General features: G+C 36.7%; 1 protein-coding gene across 6 annotated transcripts in view; it reads right to left on the reverse strand.

Moving 5' to 3' along the window:
- RIF1 (replication timing regulatory factor 1) overlaps positions 1-19,972 on the reverse strand; it is a 66,962-nt gene that overhangs the window by 12,018 nt on the left and 34,972 nt on the right. For all 6 annotated transcript variants that reach the window (XM_081814451.1, XM_031029305.2, XM_081814452.1 and 3 more), the window contains 10 exons: positions 14,913-15,012; positions 11,565-11,829; positions 10,346-10,388; positions 9,382-9,584; positions 8,729-8,828; positions 6,183-6,302; positions 4,827-4,978; positions 4,370-4,450; positions 4,233-4,287; positions 610-3,870 (listed from right to left, as the gene is read on the reverse strand). In XM_081814451.1, coding sequence (XP_081670577.1) covers positions 610-3,870; positions 4,233-4,287; positions 4,370-4,450; positions 4,827-4,978; positions 6,183-6,302; positions 8,729-8,828; positions 9,382-9,584; positions 10,346-10,388; positions 11,565-11,829; positions 14,913-15,012 — 4,380 coding nt within the window. The remainder of the gene's footprint in view (positions 1-609; positions 3,871-4,232; positions 4,288-4,369; positions 4,451-4,826; positions 4,979-6,182; positions 6,303-8,728; positions 8,829-9,381; positions 9,585-10,345; positions 10,389-11,564; positions 11,830-14,912; positions 15,013-19,972) is intronic.

Here is a 19,972-nt window from a genome sequence, read left to right on the forward strand (position 1 = left end):
TTTACTTTTTTAATTTATTCATTCAACAAATTATCTGCAAGTTACAGGGTCAGGAGCTAAAGCAAAGAGAATCCAGGTTTATAAACCAAAGGAGTCAGTTTAGTGAAGATGGGGAAATAAAATTATAAATGAAATCACATCCAGAAACTGATAAAGGCACAGCCTGAGACTTTTTTTTCATTAGACAAGGTCTGGAAATAAGAGTTTATCTAAACACTTAAATGTGAAACAGACTGCATAATGTCCTAGCACACAGTGAGTGCTAACTAAAGCTGTTTTATCAGTTTCTAAATGTTTCCTCGAATGTTATGAGCAAAACAAAATAAAACAAAACAAAACCAAAAAACCATGAGAGATCCTCATCAATTCTGCAAAAGGTGAACAATGTACATGGTTGAAGATCTTTAGTGTCCTAAAGTAAAGGAATATCTAAGGGCTTCAGTCCCCTTTTATCAACACTTTTTCTTCTACCTGCCCTTTTCCCTAGTCGCCGTAATTATTTAAAATGTGTTGGTTCTATTAATCTAAAATCTGTCATTCACCAGGAACCACTGTATGGCTAAAATACTCAAATATGGACTTATTAATATTCAGCCTCAATTCCCCTACCTTGTGAACAGGTGACGATATCTCATCTTCCTGAGGCCTTTTTAGTCCTCTCTTTAAAATGCTGGTCGATGGAGAAGCCAAAGGAGACCATACACAGCGTGTCTGCATGCCACTAGGGCTGCCATTTGCTGATACAAGTAAAGGATCAAGTTCCCTTAATTTTTGAGGAGATGCATTATTGTCTTCTGTTATTAGTTCAGAGATGGCTGTTTCAGATGTCAGAGACTGTGATGTTTCCTCCACTTTCTCTGAAGTATGGTGAACTTGCTGTAAAATCTCATCATTTCCCCCCACCACTCGATTGTCATCTGATGTTGTTTCTTCAGACTTATTAAGTTCAGTATTTGTTTCAGTTTCATTAGAGTCAACTTTTCCTTCTTCAGTGCTCATCCCAAGTGTGTTGAGAACAAAACTGTCGATTTCCATAGTTGAAGTCTTTGTTTCGGCTTGTACAGGCTTAGTAGAGATTTTGGTAGTCGAGTCCCTGTCCTCTGTTTCACTGACTTGATCAGCTTCAGCACTCACCTCACCAATCACTGTCTCTTCACAATTTTCCATTTCAGCATTCATTTCTTCAGATGAGCCTGGACCAGATTCGTCACTTCTTTCATCTAATTCCCCAACTGCTGTTTGTTCAGGTATCTCTACCTGAGCACTCATTTCTGTGGTATTATCAGAATGACCAACACCAGAATTAAATTCTTCAGTTACTGCTTCTTCAGCCTTCAGTTTTTCAGCTGCCTCTGCTTCAGATTCATCACTTCTTTCACTACTTATCTCCATTACCTCTTCTTCACTAATACCAGTTTCAGTACTCTTTTGTTCAGAAAAGCTAGCTTCAGATTTATCACTTTCTACATCCAATTCAATAGCTTCTACTTCTTCTGGATTGAATTTTGCTTTTGCTTTACATGCATCTGTTTCAACATTGACAATGTTCTCTATACTTAATTCCTTTTCCAAGATAGCCTCTGACTTTTCTTCTTTGGTCTCCAAAGTAGAACATTCCAGTGAATTATCTTTGGAATCACCTAAACATGGGCTAACAGTTTTACATTTTTTATTGGATGGCTCTTGGCTTTCAAGAGGTGCTGCTTCTTCAGAAACCATATCACAAGTTTCTTCTTCAAAATTTACTACTTCAGAAGGAAGAGGGTTTTGAATAGTATTTTCTTTCAACTCACTTTCAGATATAATTAATGAATCATTAACAGCATCACTCTCCTCCTTGAGTCCCAAATGAAAATTCACACCATTATGTTCATCTGAAAGTTTTACCTCAGAGCACAGATTAGCTTTAGAAGTCTCTGATACATTTACAGGTGTTTGCATATCTGTCTTTTTTGTTTCATTGACTTTTACATCATAGTTTTCTGTATTCTTTAACCCAATGAATGACTTTTCCTGAGGCTGTGATTTTTCTCCACAGCAATCACAACCTTTAGATCTCCTTACCCTCCTACTTCTCTTATGCTGGCATTCAAGTGTTTGAAAAGTTTTTTCAGAAAGCAAAGAAATGTCTGATGTCCCTATTTTTGAGGATTCTCCCACGGTGTTATTTTCTATAGAATCTCGTTTTTGTAATCTCTTGCTGGCATTTCTAGTCCTTAGATTTGATTCTGGCACAGAAGGGTTTGAAAAGGAATATTCGGTACATTTGTTGGTTTTACTTTTTCCCTCGTAAGTAGTTGACACGTCATCAGAAACCTGCAATAAATCTGAAGATACTGTAGAATCTTCAAGAGTTACATTATTACTCTCATCTTTTTGTTCACAAATCTGAGATTTTAGGTCTCTCTCTACTTCAGAATTTGCTTTGCAATCAAGTGTCTGGTTGTCAACATTTACACATTCCTGTTTTATCGCTTTCTCCTCCTGATCTTCAATGTCAACACTATCACTGCTTTTGTTTTTCCATTTTCCAGATCTCTTCTTTTTAGAACCTTCTTCTTTTGCCTCAGAACTATCAGATTCTGAGTTTTCAATGCTGGAAAGTAAACCTTGGGATGCTCTTCTTGTTTGATACCGTGTTCGACCACTTACTGGTTTTTCAGAGGACTTATCTGCAAAGTCCTGGGCACCGTCTCCCTCAGATTTAATATTCTCAAGGTCTAGCTTTCTTTTACTTTCATCAATTTCAGCAGTAGTGCTGGTTTCCCCAAAAGTCTTCTCGTGTACATTATTTCCTTTCTCAATTAAATTTTCCTGTACAGTTTGTTCAGAAATCAGTTTTTGCTTAGGTAACACATCATCTTTTACATGCAACGGACTTTTCTGAAGGGTCTTTTCTTCTTCCTTACGTCTTTCTTTTTTTTGATGATTATTTTCTTTCTCTTGGCTGTCAGTGGTAGGCTCTGCTACTTCTGAACGTCGCCTTGAGGATCGTCTAAGCGTTTTTTGATTTGGAGTTACCTGAACAGGACTATCCTCATCTACCATTTGATCTGCTGGTATTATAGCTGGGGGTGTATTTTCTTTGGATTCCAAATTGATTCCTAATGTTTTCTCTTCTACAGTATTGTTTTCTAATAATACTACATTTTCTATTGTTGGTTTAAGCATTGTATCCTCATATTCCATCACAGATTCAGAGAGATGAGCCTGATTATCTAACACACATTCTGTTTGATTAAGCAAACCAGATGGGTTATTTTCTGAGACTACTGTGCCATCAATAGATTCCTGAGTATTTTTCTCTTGATCGGATCTCATTAAGAGTTTAGACCTTTTGTTCCCTATTTGTTCAGCTTTACTTGACCTTCGGCTTGATCTCTTAATTCCAGGTGCTATTTTTTCAGAATCACATTTTGCAAAAACCATTTCTCTTTTCTTTGCTTTTGGTGGAGTATCTGTTTTACCCATGACTTCCTGGTTATTTTTCACTGTTACAGTTGATGACATACTATTTAAGGGGGACGGACTAAAAGGTCTATTTTCTGAACCATCAAACTTCTCCAAAGTAATAAACGTTTGCCTCCGACTTGTAGGCTGTGGGGGAGTTCCAGAAATAATGGTATTAGAAACTGAGCTACTGTTGAGACCAGAAGTATTTTCTGCATTAGATACACATTCGGTCGTTTTCTTTGATGAAATTAAAGCTTTCTTTCTGGCATCATTATTACTGCTCGGTACTTCTGGACTCGTTTCCTCATTAGAACCACAGTCATTATTTGAAAGAGAAACCTTTTCAAGATGCTCATCCATACCACAGTTTTCCATGACATCTTGAGAAATAACAATGTCACTTTCCATTTGTTCCTCCTGCACAGAAACGTACACATGTATATAGATTAAACAACAAACAAGATTTCTGAGGGAAATCGTAATGTAAAACTTCAGGAATTCAAAACGCAAATCACTGACTTTCAGTATTTTGCAAATATTCCAAAGGTGGTGATAGATGCCCATTAATTTGTGTTTCTAATTATAAATATTTTTAAAAGCCAAATATATTTACTTTAAACACGCATACACTCACACACATCCACAAACACAGTAACTACAATTCTGTGAAAGTCTATCAGTGAGAGTTATGAGATTATGCAATATATCTTAAAATTAATACAAGAGATTTCATAATGGAACGATTCTAAAAACCCCCAAACATGAAATACCAAATATACCTTAGGTATCACCTTGGAATCTTCCTTTGATTTTTCAGTTAAAGCAGGAATTTCCCTAAAGTAAAAATGTATGAATTAAAATACTGTTTTTAATTAAAAATCAGAAAACCAGTTACTTCAACAGCTTCCATACTTACATGGACTCTTCCTGGGTATACTGAGAAAACAAAGTGTCTTGTGAAACATCCAGATTATTATACATGACAGGAATATCGCATCTGAAAAAGATCTTACATAAATAACTTCAAAATGTGGTATTCCTATAATTAGAAATTAAACTTAGATTTGCACATCTAGTTATCTTTTAAGAACAATGTAAAATTAAGGCTTAGATGTTTATTTTCCATGAAATCATCTTCTCTACCTTCTCCAACACTAACTCCATTAATGATTCAGCTCTGAATGCATAAACCTTTGGTACATTACTAAGTAACTGTATATATTATGAAACGCAGCCACGTTTGGCATATCTTTTTGGCATTAAAATATAGCATATTATATGTAGTATTTTAGTTCTAAACACAAAGTTACAGTTACCGCATGAAATCTAAATATAGGTACAGAATACCCAATTCAAGATAAAAGGCTACAAACCTCTTTGTTTTGAATACTTCTTTCTGATGTTCAGTTAGTATTCTTTCCTTTGCTTCTTTTCCTTCTGGAGGTATAAACACAAAGTCAATAGACTTTTCCTCTTCCAAAGGCATTTCACTCTTTGTTTTGGCAGAAGACGATTCTAATTTCAACTGCAAATTTATAAAAGGCAAATGTACGTTTGAGTTTCCAAATGATTTTCCAACACTTCAATCAATCTCTATTCCAGCACTCTAGTGAAGTTATTCAATAATGACTAGGAAGTTTGAAGTTCAAACCTATAGGATATCCTTGGTTAATAATTAGTACAATGTCCTTCCCTTTCATTCTGCTTTTAATAAACATTCAGAAAATAAAATTACACCTCTTTAAAAGTAGGCAACTTACTTACCAACAAAGCACAGACAAGTATGTTTTTCCGGCCAACATATGGAAATCAAGTGATGTGGCAAGAAGAGAATATATCAGCAGCTCTCAAGTTGAAGCATAAACTAAGTCAAATTAAGTAAAAGTCACCGAAATAATACACGCTCCATACCAGTAACATTGGTACTGTTATTTTTACAAATTTTCAGTGCAATTGTTTTCATTCTACTTTAAAGTTGCTACAGTACAGTCGTTCTTTAAAAATAGCATTTTTTCTTTCATTTTTGCCAGGGCCATGGTTTCAATATTCTAGAATACCCTTATTGAAAGTCACGGAGGAGAGAATTATTGTCTGAAAATCAGTTAACTGGCAATTAGTAAGATTAGGGGTATTAGATATGAGGCCAAAACAGATATCTTACCTAGGTGTTCTCTTTCTATTCAATAACAAAAGTTCTAAAATGTTCTCTTATGCTACCTATGCTATAACTAACATACGTAGAGTTCATTCCATCTCAAGGGGGCTACTGCCTGAATTAACTATACTTAATGGATGCTACACATTTTTTTTTTTAAGGATTTTGTCAGAGAGAGAGAGAGAGAGAGTGCACGCACGCGCACAAGCAGGAGGAGTGGCAGGCAGGGGAGAAGCAGGCTCCCCACTGAGCAAGAAGCCCAATGTGGGGCTTGATCCCAGGACCCCGGGATCATGACCTGAGCCAAAGGCAGGCACTTAACCAACGGAGCCACCCAGGTGCACCTGGATGCTACATAATGAGCAGACTTAACTTTAGTAAGAATGCATCATTTCACAAAGCTTCTAGATTTCCACACTATCTTAAGTCTTTTTAGACCAAGCTCTGTTATTCTCCTTTAACCCTATCTTTTATTTAGCCTTTAATCACTTTTTTTTCCAATTAGAAGCTGTATGTCCTCAAGCTACCATCTACTTTTATATTAAAAGTTCTATTTAAGTTTGGAAAAACATACTTTGACTGGTGGTTTCTTGTTTTCTTTTGCATCCTTTGTTTGTGCCAAAAAAGAATCTCTTTTTCCACTTGATTTTCTTTCCATGCCACTTATCTTCATATTTAACTGTGAATTTTCTGTCTGTTTTATTAAAAATAAAACAATTTTTAAGTGCAAATGTTCTATTTCTCCTTTTCATGCTTTGAAAATTCCAGTATAATACTCATTTCAAATATCAAATTCCTTCTCATTATTCACTTATTAAAATCATATCAAAGAAAAGAGCCATTGTTTAATTCATTAACATCTCTAATTCATACAGTAGTTATTTTGCACCATTTTTATCAATTTTATGAATTCTGAATATTTTGAGAATTTTACAAATTCTAAAAAGAAGATACACCATATAAATACTAAAAATGAATCAAACTAATGAACTCAAAGACCCCTCCTATTACTGGGAATATTTCTAAGAAACAATCACAGCCATAAAACTTTAAACATCAAACAATAAGGCATGCATGATACAAAATATTACCTACCATGTCCCTTTTAGACTTTTTCAGGACAAATTATACCAAACAAGTCTCAACAAGTCTAATTATCTGATAAGAAAATTTTATTTTAGCCAAAAAACAAAAACTGGAGTGCTTAGGTAGCTAACTTTTTTTCTCTTACAGGTTCTAAACAATTAACAGCCAAGACTCCATTTGTTGTTGAATAGGGAAAAAGTTGTCTAATGATGTCCTACCTCATGGATATGTAATACTCATGCCTTTACTGCTTGATCCTCAGACAGTAATTATTATTAGCCAAAGTAACCTTGTTCCAAATGGGTTATATGATAGCAAAGATGTGTTTTTCTGACAGGAGGAATAAGATTTGATGTGAAGAACAGAGAAAATGAAGGACAGCTCGTGCTTAGACATAGACCAGTAACTATTATTCCTGGTTTACCTAAAGCAACACTTAACCATGTATTTTAATAATTACATTTGCAAAGGAATACACACTAAATGCCATAGTTCAAAAAGGATCATTAATGAACAAGAATCAGAGACTATTTACCTGAGAATCTATGGTGAAATTTCCTGCCCTTAAATCAGAAAATTATTTTAGGCCAAAGGGCAAAAAACCCCAGCTAAAATAAACAAATGAAATTGCATCAAATTAAAAACCTTTTGCACAGTGAAGGAAACCATAAACAAAATGAAAGGGCAATACACTGAATGGGAGAAAATATTCACAATACATCCTGATAAGGGGTTAACAGCCAAAATTTATAAAGAACTCATGGAACTTTATATTTAAAAAATATCCCAATTAAAAGATGGGTAGAGGACTTGAATAGATGTTTTACCAAAGATATAGAGGGCCAACAGGCACATGAGAATATGCTCAACATCACTATCATTACCAAGGAAATGCAAAGGAAAATTACAATGAGGTATCACGTCACACCATTAAGAGTGACTATTATGGAAAAGAAAGAACAGCAAGTGCTAGCAAACATAGGGAGAAGAGGGAACCCTCGTACAACTGCTGGTGGGAATATAAACTGTGCGACCACTATGAAACACAATATGGAGGTGCCTCAAAGAATTAAAAACAGAACTACCATAGAACCCAGTAGTTTCACTTCCGGGTATTCGTCCAAAGAAAACAAAAACACCAATTTGAAGAGATGTTCACCCTCATGTTCACTGCAGCATTACTTACAATAACCAATATAATAGAAACAATGTATCACCCGACCATAAAGAAGAATGAAATCTTGTCACTTGTGACAACATTGATTGACCTAGAGGGTATTATGTTAAGTGAATGTCAGACAAGGACAAATACTGTACGAATTCTCTTAACATGTGGAATCTAAAATATAAGATGAACGAACAAAACAGAAAACAGACTCAAAGACAGGAAACAAACTGTTGGTTACCAGAGGGGATTGGTTGGGGACAGAAAAATTGGTGAAGGGGATTAAAAAGTACAAACTTCCTGTTATAAAATAAGTTAAGTCATGGGGATGTAATATACACTATATGAATACAGTCAGTAATATTGTCATAACTTTGTATAACAGATGGTAGCTAGACTTACGAAGATCATTTTATGATGTATAAAAATATCGAATCACTATGATGTATACCTGAAACAGGATACTCTATGTCGATTATACTTCAATTTTAAAAAAAAGTGTTTCAAGCCAGGCAACAGACTTTATAAAAAACCCTATATTATGATGCTCTTATGCTTAAGCTTTACTCGTTTATCACGTCAAAAAAAACATTCTAAGATTCTGTCTTTTAAAAAATTACACTGAGGGCGCCTGGGTGGCTCAGTTGGTTAAGTGACTGCCTTCGGCTCAGGTCATGATCCTGGAGTCCAGGGATCGAGTCCCGCATCGGGCTACCTGCTCAGCAGGGAGTCTGCTTCTCCCTCTCCCGCTCCCCCCCTTGTGCTCTTTCTCTCTCTCAAATAAATAAACAAAATCTTTAAAAAATTACACTGAAAGCCAATAAACAAACTACTCAAACATCATTCAAAAGTAAAAAACCTCAACTTACTGCATTTGAATATGGTCCACTGGATTCCTCCATAATTTCAACATTTTCCAAACCAGGTAAAAGCAACAGAAATTTCTCTTTGGCTTGTCTTAGTACTGGTCTTTAAAAAAGTACATAAACATATACACCTTGAGTCAAGCAGTACTGGTGAATACTGATAATATGTTAACAAGAACACTTCAATTATGATTTTAAAGTGGCAAAATATATCCACCTTAAAGACTGTTTCTCATTCTACACACACAAAACTGGAACAAATGTAAAACATTTAGTTTTTTGCTAACCTCTTCAGTTCCCAAATTTTCTTAAGTTTCCCAATTTTTATCATGCAAAATTCCAAGCAAAAGTAGACTATTACATTAAATTCCTGTGTACACATCACCCAGATTTAATAACCACCAATTCCTTGCCTTTTATATTTCTTTTATTAAGGAAAATTTAACACTGCTTTTTATGTTCCTAAAACCACCGGTTACTCTAAGGACCAAAGTAAAAGGTTAAGTTATGTTTCATAGTTACCATGTATTACAAATTAACATCTGAACTGAGGAAAGTTCTGCAATGATTCCTCATAAGAAAAATTTATGTTAAGACCAAAATAGCAATTTACACAATCATAGTAACTATATAAAATAGTTTTGTGGTTAGCATACTTTAACTCTTCAGGATAAGTCAACGTTGACACTTTAGCAAAAGAGGCGTTCCAGAACTGAGCACTTTGTTTTCTAATCTGTTTATTCCTGTGCAAAAATATTACGCATAATAACGGAGAGATGTGTTCAAGAAGTTCGCTATCGTAAGTCCCAGTGTAGCTGAAGTGTAGACAAGCAATTATCTCTCCCAGTAGCTTTTCTAACTAGGAAAAAGGAAAATTTTATTAGGATAACCTGTGGAAATGTTCTTTTAAAACAGGAAAAATAAAAGCCCGAAGCATACAAACAACTCACAACATGTTACTATTTCAATTTTTTAAATTCAAACTTTTTTTTTAAAGCTCCCATATGGGGCGCCTGGGTGGCTCAGCTGTTAAGCGTCTGCCTTCAGCTCAGGTCATGATCCCAGGGTCTTGGGATCGAGCCCTGCATCGGGCTCCCTGCTCAGCGGGAAGCCTGCTTCTCCCTCTCCCACTCCCCCTGCTTGTGTTCCCTCTCGCTGTCTCTGTCAAATAAATAAATAAAAATCTTAAAAACAAAAACAAAAACCTCCCATCTGTAGTCTTAAATATGATTATAACCTGACAAATTCTCAGGTGAATTTACTGTAATTATTGATATAAGACCTTGATTTCAAACTTATTTTCCATTAACGGAAAAAACTACGTTCTCTCATGAACAGAGATTAACAACTGACTACCCAAAAGTTTCACCTATAAAATACTGGAACCAATTACCCTCATGTATAAAGAGGTAAGATAGGAGGTGGGGAGTATGAATTTTAAGCAACATTATTCAATCCTTCTTTAAAAACTATGTGCCCATGTCATGTTATCAAATGTCCATTAAAATGGAAGTATAATCCTTTTACAAATCAGAACTATATATAAGGAAGACAATTACCTAAACCCTAACATTTTTTTCACCATGAAAGTATGTTTTACAGACAACTGTCCATTTTTACCTTGTTGCTCATACAACTATACACTTTAGGAACTTCATCAAGCCTGGGAAGAAAAACACAAGAGTACCACTTACATTTTAGAAAGTTAAACCTAAAAATATGTAATGCAGCCATAAAAATGAGACATGTTGTAAGTGATATAAGAAGGTGCCCCAAGACTTAATTTTAAAAATGTCAAATTATCAAACATTAAAACATGAAACAAACCTATCTTTAAAAAATGAACCACAGAAAAACATCTAGAATAGACCTCAAAATACTAATACTTGTTTCTGTACCTCTTTTAAAAAGCATAAATTATTTTTATGCTTAAAGACTAAAAGATGTGCAAAAAGCTAATATATTTGGGGTACTACTTTGTACTTTTATAAAATTTGTTCCTAAAACTTCCTCCATGAATTTATAAAAGACAGACTATTGTGACTGAACCACATAAGCCTGCTAGAAAAAACATCGTTGAATCCTCTCAAATTGCTTTTTAACAAAGTTATGTCATTTGGGATTTTTCAGGGTTCAAGGCACTGCTTGCTTCGATTCAAATGTAAAGGATAATGTAAATTAAATTTTTACACGATAATTCAGAAATTTAAATGTGTATACCTTTTGAACCAACAATGTGACATCTAGGTAGGACCTCTTTCTGCAGAAGTAGTGGCAAACGTGGACACTGACATGTGTACAAATATGTTCAACTGTAGTACTGTTAAGTTAGGAGGGAAAAGGCTAGAAAAACATGTATGTCTCCTAACATGTATGTCCATTAAACTGGAAGTATAAAATTGGGTATAAAAGTCTTATGGAACCCTCTGCAGACATCAAAGAGAATGAGATTCTTAGATGAATGGTGCAAGATGCATACAATATTTTAAGGGTATACCATGTACTGAATTGCAAAGCAGCATGTCAGGCATGGCTTCATATACATCATGTTTAACAGGTATGCTTGTTTGTAATTATCAAATCTGAAAAGGTATGTACTAAACTGAAAAGGGGGGTTGAACTAGCACACAAAATTTACAAACTCCCAATTTCTACCTCGTATTTTTGTGTGATTTGAACTATCTTTTTAACAAATGCAGGTTAATATATTATCCCCTTCACTAAATTTTAGCAATTACCATCCATAACAACAAGCGGATTAGGAAAATGACAAAAGTTTGCTACCTAGATCTAAAGACATGTAATTTAAAGTTATTAAGTAGAAATTCTAAATACTTACTTTAAGTTTTCATAAAATAATGCCAGAGGTCTTGTTAAAGTTGCAAATATTTTTCGGATCATAGAAGACAAAGAAATACGTCCAAGTACATTAGAAAGAATACTGGTGATTGAGTTGCCAACAGTGAGGAGAGTATCAGAATGTACTTCCTTGAAGCTCAGAGTGTGGAAAGAATAGATCACTCTCACAGTAAGTTTAAATAAAGAAGCCAATTTCCCTAGAGGTTCTTTCTTCTTTTTGGACCAATCTGAAGGTCTCTGTGGTGCTAAGATAAAATTGAATTTATTAAATACTCAAATACTTTGAAAAGTGTTACTGTACGTCTTTACAATTTATACCTCATTTAAGTGACAAATACACCTAAAAAAATGACAGATACTTCTAATATACGTATTTCTGTAGAGTGATACCTACAAACCTTAAAATGATATACCATTAGTGGATAAGTATCACAACATTGTCTTTACAACCGAAGCAGAGACAAAGAAAAACTATTTGGCAGATCAAGAAGTCTAGAAAAATGAGTATTTTCTCTAAGGAGTTATAAAATGCATTTCATATGTTTATATTCTGAATTTCAACAACTGATTTGTAAGAAAGTACTAAATCATAAGACAGGGTCCATGGGGCGCCTGACTGGCTCAGTCACTTAAGTGTCCAACTCTTGGTTTAAGCTCACGTCATGATCTCATTGGTGGTGGGATCAAGCCCTGAGACAAGCTCTGCACTCACTGGGGAGTATGCTTGAAGATTCTCTCCCCCTCCCCCCGCCCCACTCACATGCAAGCACTCTAATATTAAAAAAAAAAAAAAAGGTTCCAAAATTAAATTTTAAAAGTCAATTTTTAAAATAAGAAACAAAATTTCACTTAGAAATTATTGCTCCCTGGCTCATCTATAATACACTGAACCCTACAAATAACCCTCAACAAGTCACAGATCCAAATCCTCAGAAAGAATCCAAAAAAAGCAAGCCTAGATTTAAAGAAAAAGATGTATCTTAAAAGCACTGTCTGACTTTCCTGTGTATTGTTTTTTTTTTTTAATTAAAGATTTTATTTATTTATTTGACAGAGACACAGCGAGAGAGGGAACACAAGCAGGGGGAGTGGGAGAGGGAGAAGCAGACCTCTGGCATAGCAGGGAGCCCGAGGCGGGGCTCGTTCCCGGACCCTGGGATCATGACCTGAGCCAAAGGCAGATGCTTAACGACTGAGCCACCCAGGCGCCCCTCCTGTGTACTGTTCTTAGATCCTGCAGATACCTACCTATAGGGATAAACCCACATCCGTCAAGAAAATCATACATATTCAAAAATTACCTTTCTTTCCTTCAAAGAATCCATTCTCTTAAGGTAAAATATCTCAGATTTAAGAGAAAACTAAATCAGTGCTTGTTGATGAAAAAATGTGGTGAAATGACAAACAAGTGTTACTAACAAAAGGAAGTCAACCTTCTTCCCTAGAATCGGTTTCCCAGACATGAATGTAAATTGGAATGGCCACCCAAAAATTCCAGGCCAGGATGTTAAGGCTGAGAAGAGAGCCATGAATCACATGACAGCTATCCAACACTTGTCTACTCAAGAGGATCCGGAGCAATGACATCTTAATAATAACGAATAGATCTCGGTTTCTAAATGCCATTCATCCTCAGCAAAAGGAACAATGCTCCTTGGAAATATGGCTGGTTCCAGGCTGAAGGACAAGAAGTGCAGGATGAGCCTGACTGTCTTATGCCAAAGGTCTCAAAAAATAATGGAAACACATGAAATGGTTATACAGGCCAACATGAGCATAAGTATTAGTAATAATTATAAACCACTGAATAACAGAACACCACAGTGATAAAAATAAAATAAGGGAGGGGCGCCTGGGTGGCTCAGTTGGTTGGGCGACTGCCTTCGGCTCAGGTCATGATCCTGGAGTCCCTGGATCGAGTCCCGCATCGGGCTCCCTGCTCGGCAGGGAGTCTGCTTCTCCCTCTGACCCTCCTCCCTCTCATGCTCTCTGTATCTCATTCTCTCTGTCTCAAATAAATAAATAAAATCTTTAAAAAAATAAAATAAAATAAAATAAGGGAGGGGCACCTGGGTGGCTCAGTTGGTTAAGTGGCTGACTGGATTTTGGCTCAGGTAATTAACTCAGGATCTTGAGACTGAGCCTCGAGTCCAGCTCCCTGCTCAGCCGGGAGTCTGCTTGAAATTTTTCTCTACCTCTGCCCCTCCCTGCTTGCACTCACGCACAATCTCTCACTCTCTCTCTAAAATAAATAAATAAATCTTAAAAAAAAATATATGGGGAAAAAACGAAGCTATAGCTTACATTAGGATGTCATTTGCACCTGGAAGTGACTGGTGCCCAGTAGTGCTCAACAACTGTAGAATTTTATTTTTTTTAAGGCCCCAAAGTGGGGCCTGAACTCATGACCCTGAGTATAGAACGATTTACTATGAAAATATGAAATAAGTAACAGGGACAGCTTCTAGAATTAATGTAATTAAAGACAAAGGAGATAAGCATCTTGATACAATTCAATATAATCAAATGAAACAATGTGATCTATTCTGGTAATCATCTTAGAGCTTTAGGCAAGAAGCATTAATGGATGATAAATTCATGGGTGAAAGTTTGCTAAGAAAAAGGATATTTACATAGTCTTAAAGAATCTGCCACAGGGGCGCCTGGGTGGCTCAGTTGGTTAAGCGACTGCCTTCGGCTCAGGTCATGATCCTGGAGTCCCGGGATCGAGTCCCCCATCGGGCTCCCTGCTCGGCAGGGAGTCTGCTTCTCCCTCTGACCCTCCTCCCTCTCATTCTCTCTGTCTCAAATAAATAAATAAAATCTTTAAAAAAAAAAAAGAATCTGCCACAAAATATTAATTTATTACTCATAGGTACTTACAATAGAAAACCTGGCAGATACTGTCTTAACCAACCAATAAAAGTTAACGTCACCAGTAATGGTACAAGTAAGAACATTTTAACAAACATCAAAGTTTCCTGCCCAGGTAATTCCTTGTCTAAGATGGAATAAGTAAAATCACTCATATTAGCAATCTCTAACTAGGATAATATTGATCTTTCTACTGTATACAAAGGAGGAAAGAGGTTTTTGTGTGTGTGTGATAGAGACGGGAGAGATCACAAGCGTGTGCAAGAACATGTGAGCTCCTAGCATACCAAGGTTATACAATATAGTTGTATGCCAACCACATATGACATGGTTATACAACATCTAAAGCAGGTAAAATGAGGCTGGAAAAGATACTAGGATTTGATCTTGACAACAGTTTAGACAATTGTGTTTATGAAATAGTGGGTGAACAAAGTAAAAAAAAAGTACTTACATTTAACTTTGGGCTGATACTTAGTATTGTATGGTGAGAAGTCAATGCAATCCACCATTACAGTAATTATATGAACGATCCTATCCAAGAACAACAAATTCTAGGAAAGAACAATTAAGTATTATATTAGAAATTTCAACTACTGGCATAGTTTCCAAAAATAGTAAGCATCAACAAAAAATGTAAGACTTTCACTCCCATATATAACGTATAAGGTACATAAATGAAGTACAGAGTTATAAATACTTCCTATAACTGCTGCGCACCAAGTACCATAATTTTTGTTTCTCGACATTTAGGGAAAATAATTCAATTATAAGATGCCCATAAGATTCAGCATATAAACCAGTAAACTGAGAATGGAAGAGCAAGGTTCTTAATTAGATTCTTTATCGGGGGGTGGGGGGGCGCCTGGGTGGCTCAGTCGTTAAGCATCTGCCTTTAGCTCAGGTCGTGATCCCAGGGTCCTGGGATCGAGCCCCATATCGGGCTCCATGCTCGGCGGGAGGCCTGCTTCTCCCTCTCCCTCTCCCCATGCTTGTGTTCCTGCTCTCGCTCTCTCTGTCAAATAAATAAATAAAATCTTTAAAAAAGATTCTTTATTGGATTCTTCATGAAAATTTTAAGTGTTCATTAAACCCAGTGATACAACAAAGAAATGAAAAAGATGCTAAGCTCCCTCATACCCTTTTCCTCCTCCTCCTGAAATCCAACTGAAATAAAAAAAACAAATTGATAGAAGCATCAGAGACTCCCTAGAAAAATTTTTTTAAAGGCAGGGGGTAGGAAGACTAAGAAACAAAACAAAGGAGGGCGCCTGTGTGGCTCAGTTGGTTAAGCGACTGCCTTCGGCTCAGGTCATGATCCTGGAGTCCCGGGATCGAGTCCCGCATCGGGCTCCCTGCTCAGCAGGGAGTCTGCTTCTCCCTCTGACCTTCCTCCCTCTCATGCTCTCTGTCTCTCATTCTCTCTCTCAAATAAATAAATAAAATCTTTAAAAAAAAAAAAAAGAAACAAAACAAAGGAAATTCCAGCACCGAGTCAAAAAACAATTCCAAAATAGTGGAATTTTTTTTCCTAGAAGTTTTCCTAGCAAAACTTGAGTAACAAGACATACTGAGAGTTCTGAGAAAAAAAGTTAATTAAAACAAATACTGAAATTAAAAATCTAGAAAACAGATGCACTTTCTTCTCCCCTTATTCTCCATTACTATCCACTTTTCCACTTCACTGGACTAATTCACATGTCTGCCCCCCAAAGACAACCTCCCCAATGAGCTAATTAAGGGCCAGAAGGAAGAAAGCAGCAGTGCCCTAGTTAACCACGAAAACTATGCGGGAAAGTCAGTCCAGGTGACAATCTATATTTTCATGTAGAGAAGATATCAAAGTTCCAAGTGCTTCCTCCTTGCTCACAATTACAAAGTAAAGGACACTTCTAACTACAATTTGCTATCAAGACTGGCAAAGGGGCTCTCTCTTCAGTGAGGAAATGCATTCCAGCTACCGGCATCACCTTGATCAACAAACACGTACAATCCTGAGGTGTCCTAATACCAACAGAACTAAGCCATGAGGAAAAATCTAGTAGCAAACAGAAGAAAACATTAATATGCTCAGAGGTAAGAGGAAATATTATCAACTTAAAAACTCTAATTGTAAAAACAAAAACCATTATAAAACATTTTCAGCATTTAAACCACAAATGAACAATTAGAGAAATACCAACTCCTAGAAAGCAGTACCAAAACAAAACACAAATAGGTGTAGTAAAAGAAAAGTAAGGAATACATAAAATGAACTCAAAACATCTAAAACCATCTAAAATGGTACTCAGAAACAGAAGAGGAGCACCATTAAATAAAGCAAGGCAATTTTCCTGAGATGAAGGCACAGCTCTTTAGACCTAGAGGGTCTATATCAAGGACTGAAAAGAATAATTTAAACAGATGCCTCAAGAGACAAGCTGGTAAAATGTGTATATTCCAAAGACCAAAGAAAAATCCTACAATTTTACAGAAAACTTAAGAAAAAAAAAATCACTATCAAACTATGCATTTGCAAAAATACAAGCTATAACAAATGAGTAACTTTAGTCAAAATTCTATAACATAAATTTGCTGGAACCTAAAAATAATAACTAATCAATTGATTATGTGAACAAGGAGCTATCAATCATATATATGATTGTTGAAAAGCGTCTTTTTTTATTAAAGAATTAATAAATCACAGTGAAGCAAAACAAGGGAAAATAATAGGATACAGGAAACTAAGATGAGCAACCAAATACCCTCAAATTTTGAAAACCTATTTATTTTCCAAGTTTTATAGTACCTTGTATAATAAATAGTGTAGTAAGTAAAATTCAGATTTTCAACAAAACTTGAAAGGTGTTAAAGTGTAAAAACCTGTGGGATAGTGATATCAATGTCTTTGCTTGCTGGGGTAAAATGGATATTAACTCTTCAAATTTGACAGATGAACAGAAGTTTCAAGAGTAGTATCTGAAAGAAGCTAAGGATTAAAATATACACTCCGTTTTTTATTCAATAGGAGATTAAATACACTTATTAAAGACTCCTATATTTACTTATATGCTACAAAAAGACACAGAAATGTTAAAACAAACTGAGAAATATATACAAAGAAAATCCTAAATCTATACAATGGAAAAATATATAATAATTACAATAAATGAACTTAGTTAAATACAACATGGATGAACCTTCCAACTAAAACACTGAGCCCAAAAGACACACAATATGACTTAACTATAAAATTTTAAAAGGAACACTGCTAAACAAATGTACATAATATATAAGTGTGGGTGTATAGTAAAAATATTTTTAATGAAACAAATTTTCAAAAAGTCAGGACAGTAATTCACTCTTCAGGGAGAGGAGGGTATGGTGATTCAAAATGCATAGGGGAGCATCTGAGGTGCTGACAATGCTCTACTAACGGACTTGGGTGATGCCTACAGAAATATTTCTGTATACGGGCGCCTGGGTGGCTCAGTCGGTTAAGCGACTGCCTTCGGCTCAGGTCATGATCCTGGAGTCCCAGGATTGAGTCCCACATCAGGCTCCCTGCTCGGCAGGGGGTCTGCTTCTCCCTCTGACCCTCCTCCCTCTCATGCTCTCTCTCATTCTCTCTGTCTCAAATAAATAAATAAAATCTTAAAAAAAAAAATATTTCTGTATGATAATTTGTCAAACTGAACTGTTTCATGCATTTTTCTTTGTAAGTTTCTCAGCTTTTTTTTTTTTTTACAAAAAAAAGATTACACAAATTCTCAAAAAGGTGTGAGTGTATTAATCAGTTAATATCAAGTTGGCAAAATTCAAAACAGGCAGTAAAGAGGAACTAATTACTGTGAAGACAAAGTCACAAATTAAGTATGATGGTATAGCATTAAAATACATAATAAACGTTTTCAAATACATCAAATTCACAATCAGGGAGACCCTTTATCAGAAACAGGTGGTAGGGAAAGGTGGTAGACTAGGAGGATCCTAAACCACCTCATCCCCAAAATACACCTAAGATCACACCCACATCAGTACAAATAACCCAGAAAATGATACATAAACTGGCAGAACATACTCTCCATGGCTAAAGGTAGAGAAGTGGCTACATGGCAAGCAGAAGGAAGGGTGGAGATGAGCTTGGGGATCAAGCTGGCTCACGAAATAGTCCCTAGTAGGGAGGGCCATTGCAGGCACAGAGGAGAGAAGCAGACCCTATCCCAGGTACCAGAAAGATGAATCCCTGTAACATTTGGCTTTGTGTGGGGCTCAACACCTGGAACTTTAAAAAATCAGATGGCTGGGCCAGGACCGCCAGCAGAAACTGAGTCCTCACCCTTAAAAGTATAGTATAACAACCTCACTGAGGTATAGCACAGATACAGCAGTTTGAGAAATGCCTGGAGTACAAGGGAAAGACATTTGTAACTAATCTCCAAACAAGTGCTGGAGGGGCAGGGATCTTTAAGAAACTTATCTAAGAACAAAAGCAGGCAGGTGCAATTTTGCTCCCCAACGCCCAGGCTAGATACACGGACATGTACAGGAAACTAGCACAGCACGAATACTCTCCACCTAGCTTGCTAACAGCTTGCCCTGCCCCCATGTTCTCCCGTGGACTCACCCCTCCAACCTGCCCATGGCCTGGCAGTGTGCAAGCAGCCCCAACAGGGATCAGAACTCCAAAGTGACTCCTGTCCTGGGGAAAGGGGAACATAACCATATATACCATTCCATCTGTGGCCCCAGCAGTGGACTGGGAGCAGACATCAGGTCTGACTGCAGGCAATGAAAACTTCTCAGGGGACAACACAAGGAAAACAACATGCAGTTCCTTGCTACTGCATCTCTGGCAAATACCTGGTCTGACTCAACTCAAGCCCAAGGTGGTCCCGGACTGGCTCACTAACACAGGGATAAACCCTGCCAACAGGCAAAACCACTACAGATGACTGAAGGCAAAAGTGACTCAGGCACAACAGCAGGGCTCATAGGACAAATATATGAGACACCCTGAAGGGCCAGGTTCTGGTGAATAGGGGACACTGCACTGCAGGGCACTACAGGACCTCTTCTTCACACGGCCACTACTTACAAGAGCAGGAGATATAGCTGACATTCCTAACATGCAGAAACAGACACAGAGAGTTAGATAAAATGTGGAAATGTCCCAAATGAAAGAACAGGGTAAGTCCCAGCAAGAGACCTAAATGAAATGGAGAGAAGTAACACATCTGATAGGAAATTGAAAGTAATGGCCATAAAGATGCTCAATGACTTGACAAAAGACTGGAGGGCCTCAATGAGACCCTGGACAAAGAGAAAACGTAAGGGGCACCTGGTGGTTCAGTAGGTTAAGTGTCCAACTCCTGATTTAGGCTTAGGTCATGATTGCAGGGTCCTGGGATTGAGACCCGCGTCAGGCTCCCAGCTCAGCTCCACGTCTGCTTGTCCTTCTCCCTCTGCTCCTCACCGCCCCCCACTCTCTCTCTCCTCCTCTCTCAAATTAATAAAATCTTTATTTATTTATTT

Source organism: Leptonychotes weddellii, chromosome 3 (genome assembly GCF_054177405.1).
Source record: "Leptonychotes weddellii isolate Sample4059 chromosome 3, ASM5417740v2, whole genome shotgun sequence".
Classification (NCBI taxonomy): Eukaryota; Metazoa; Chordata; class Mammalia; order Carnivora; family Phocidae; genus Leptonychotes; species Leptonychotes weddellii.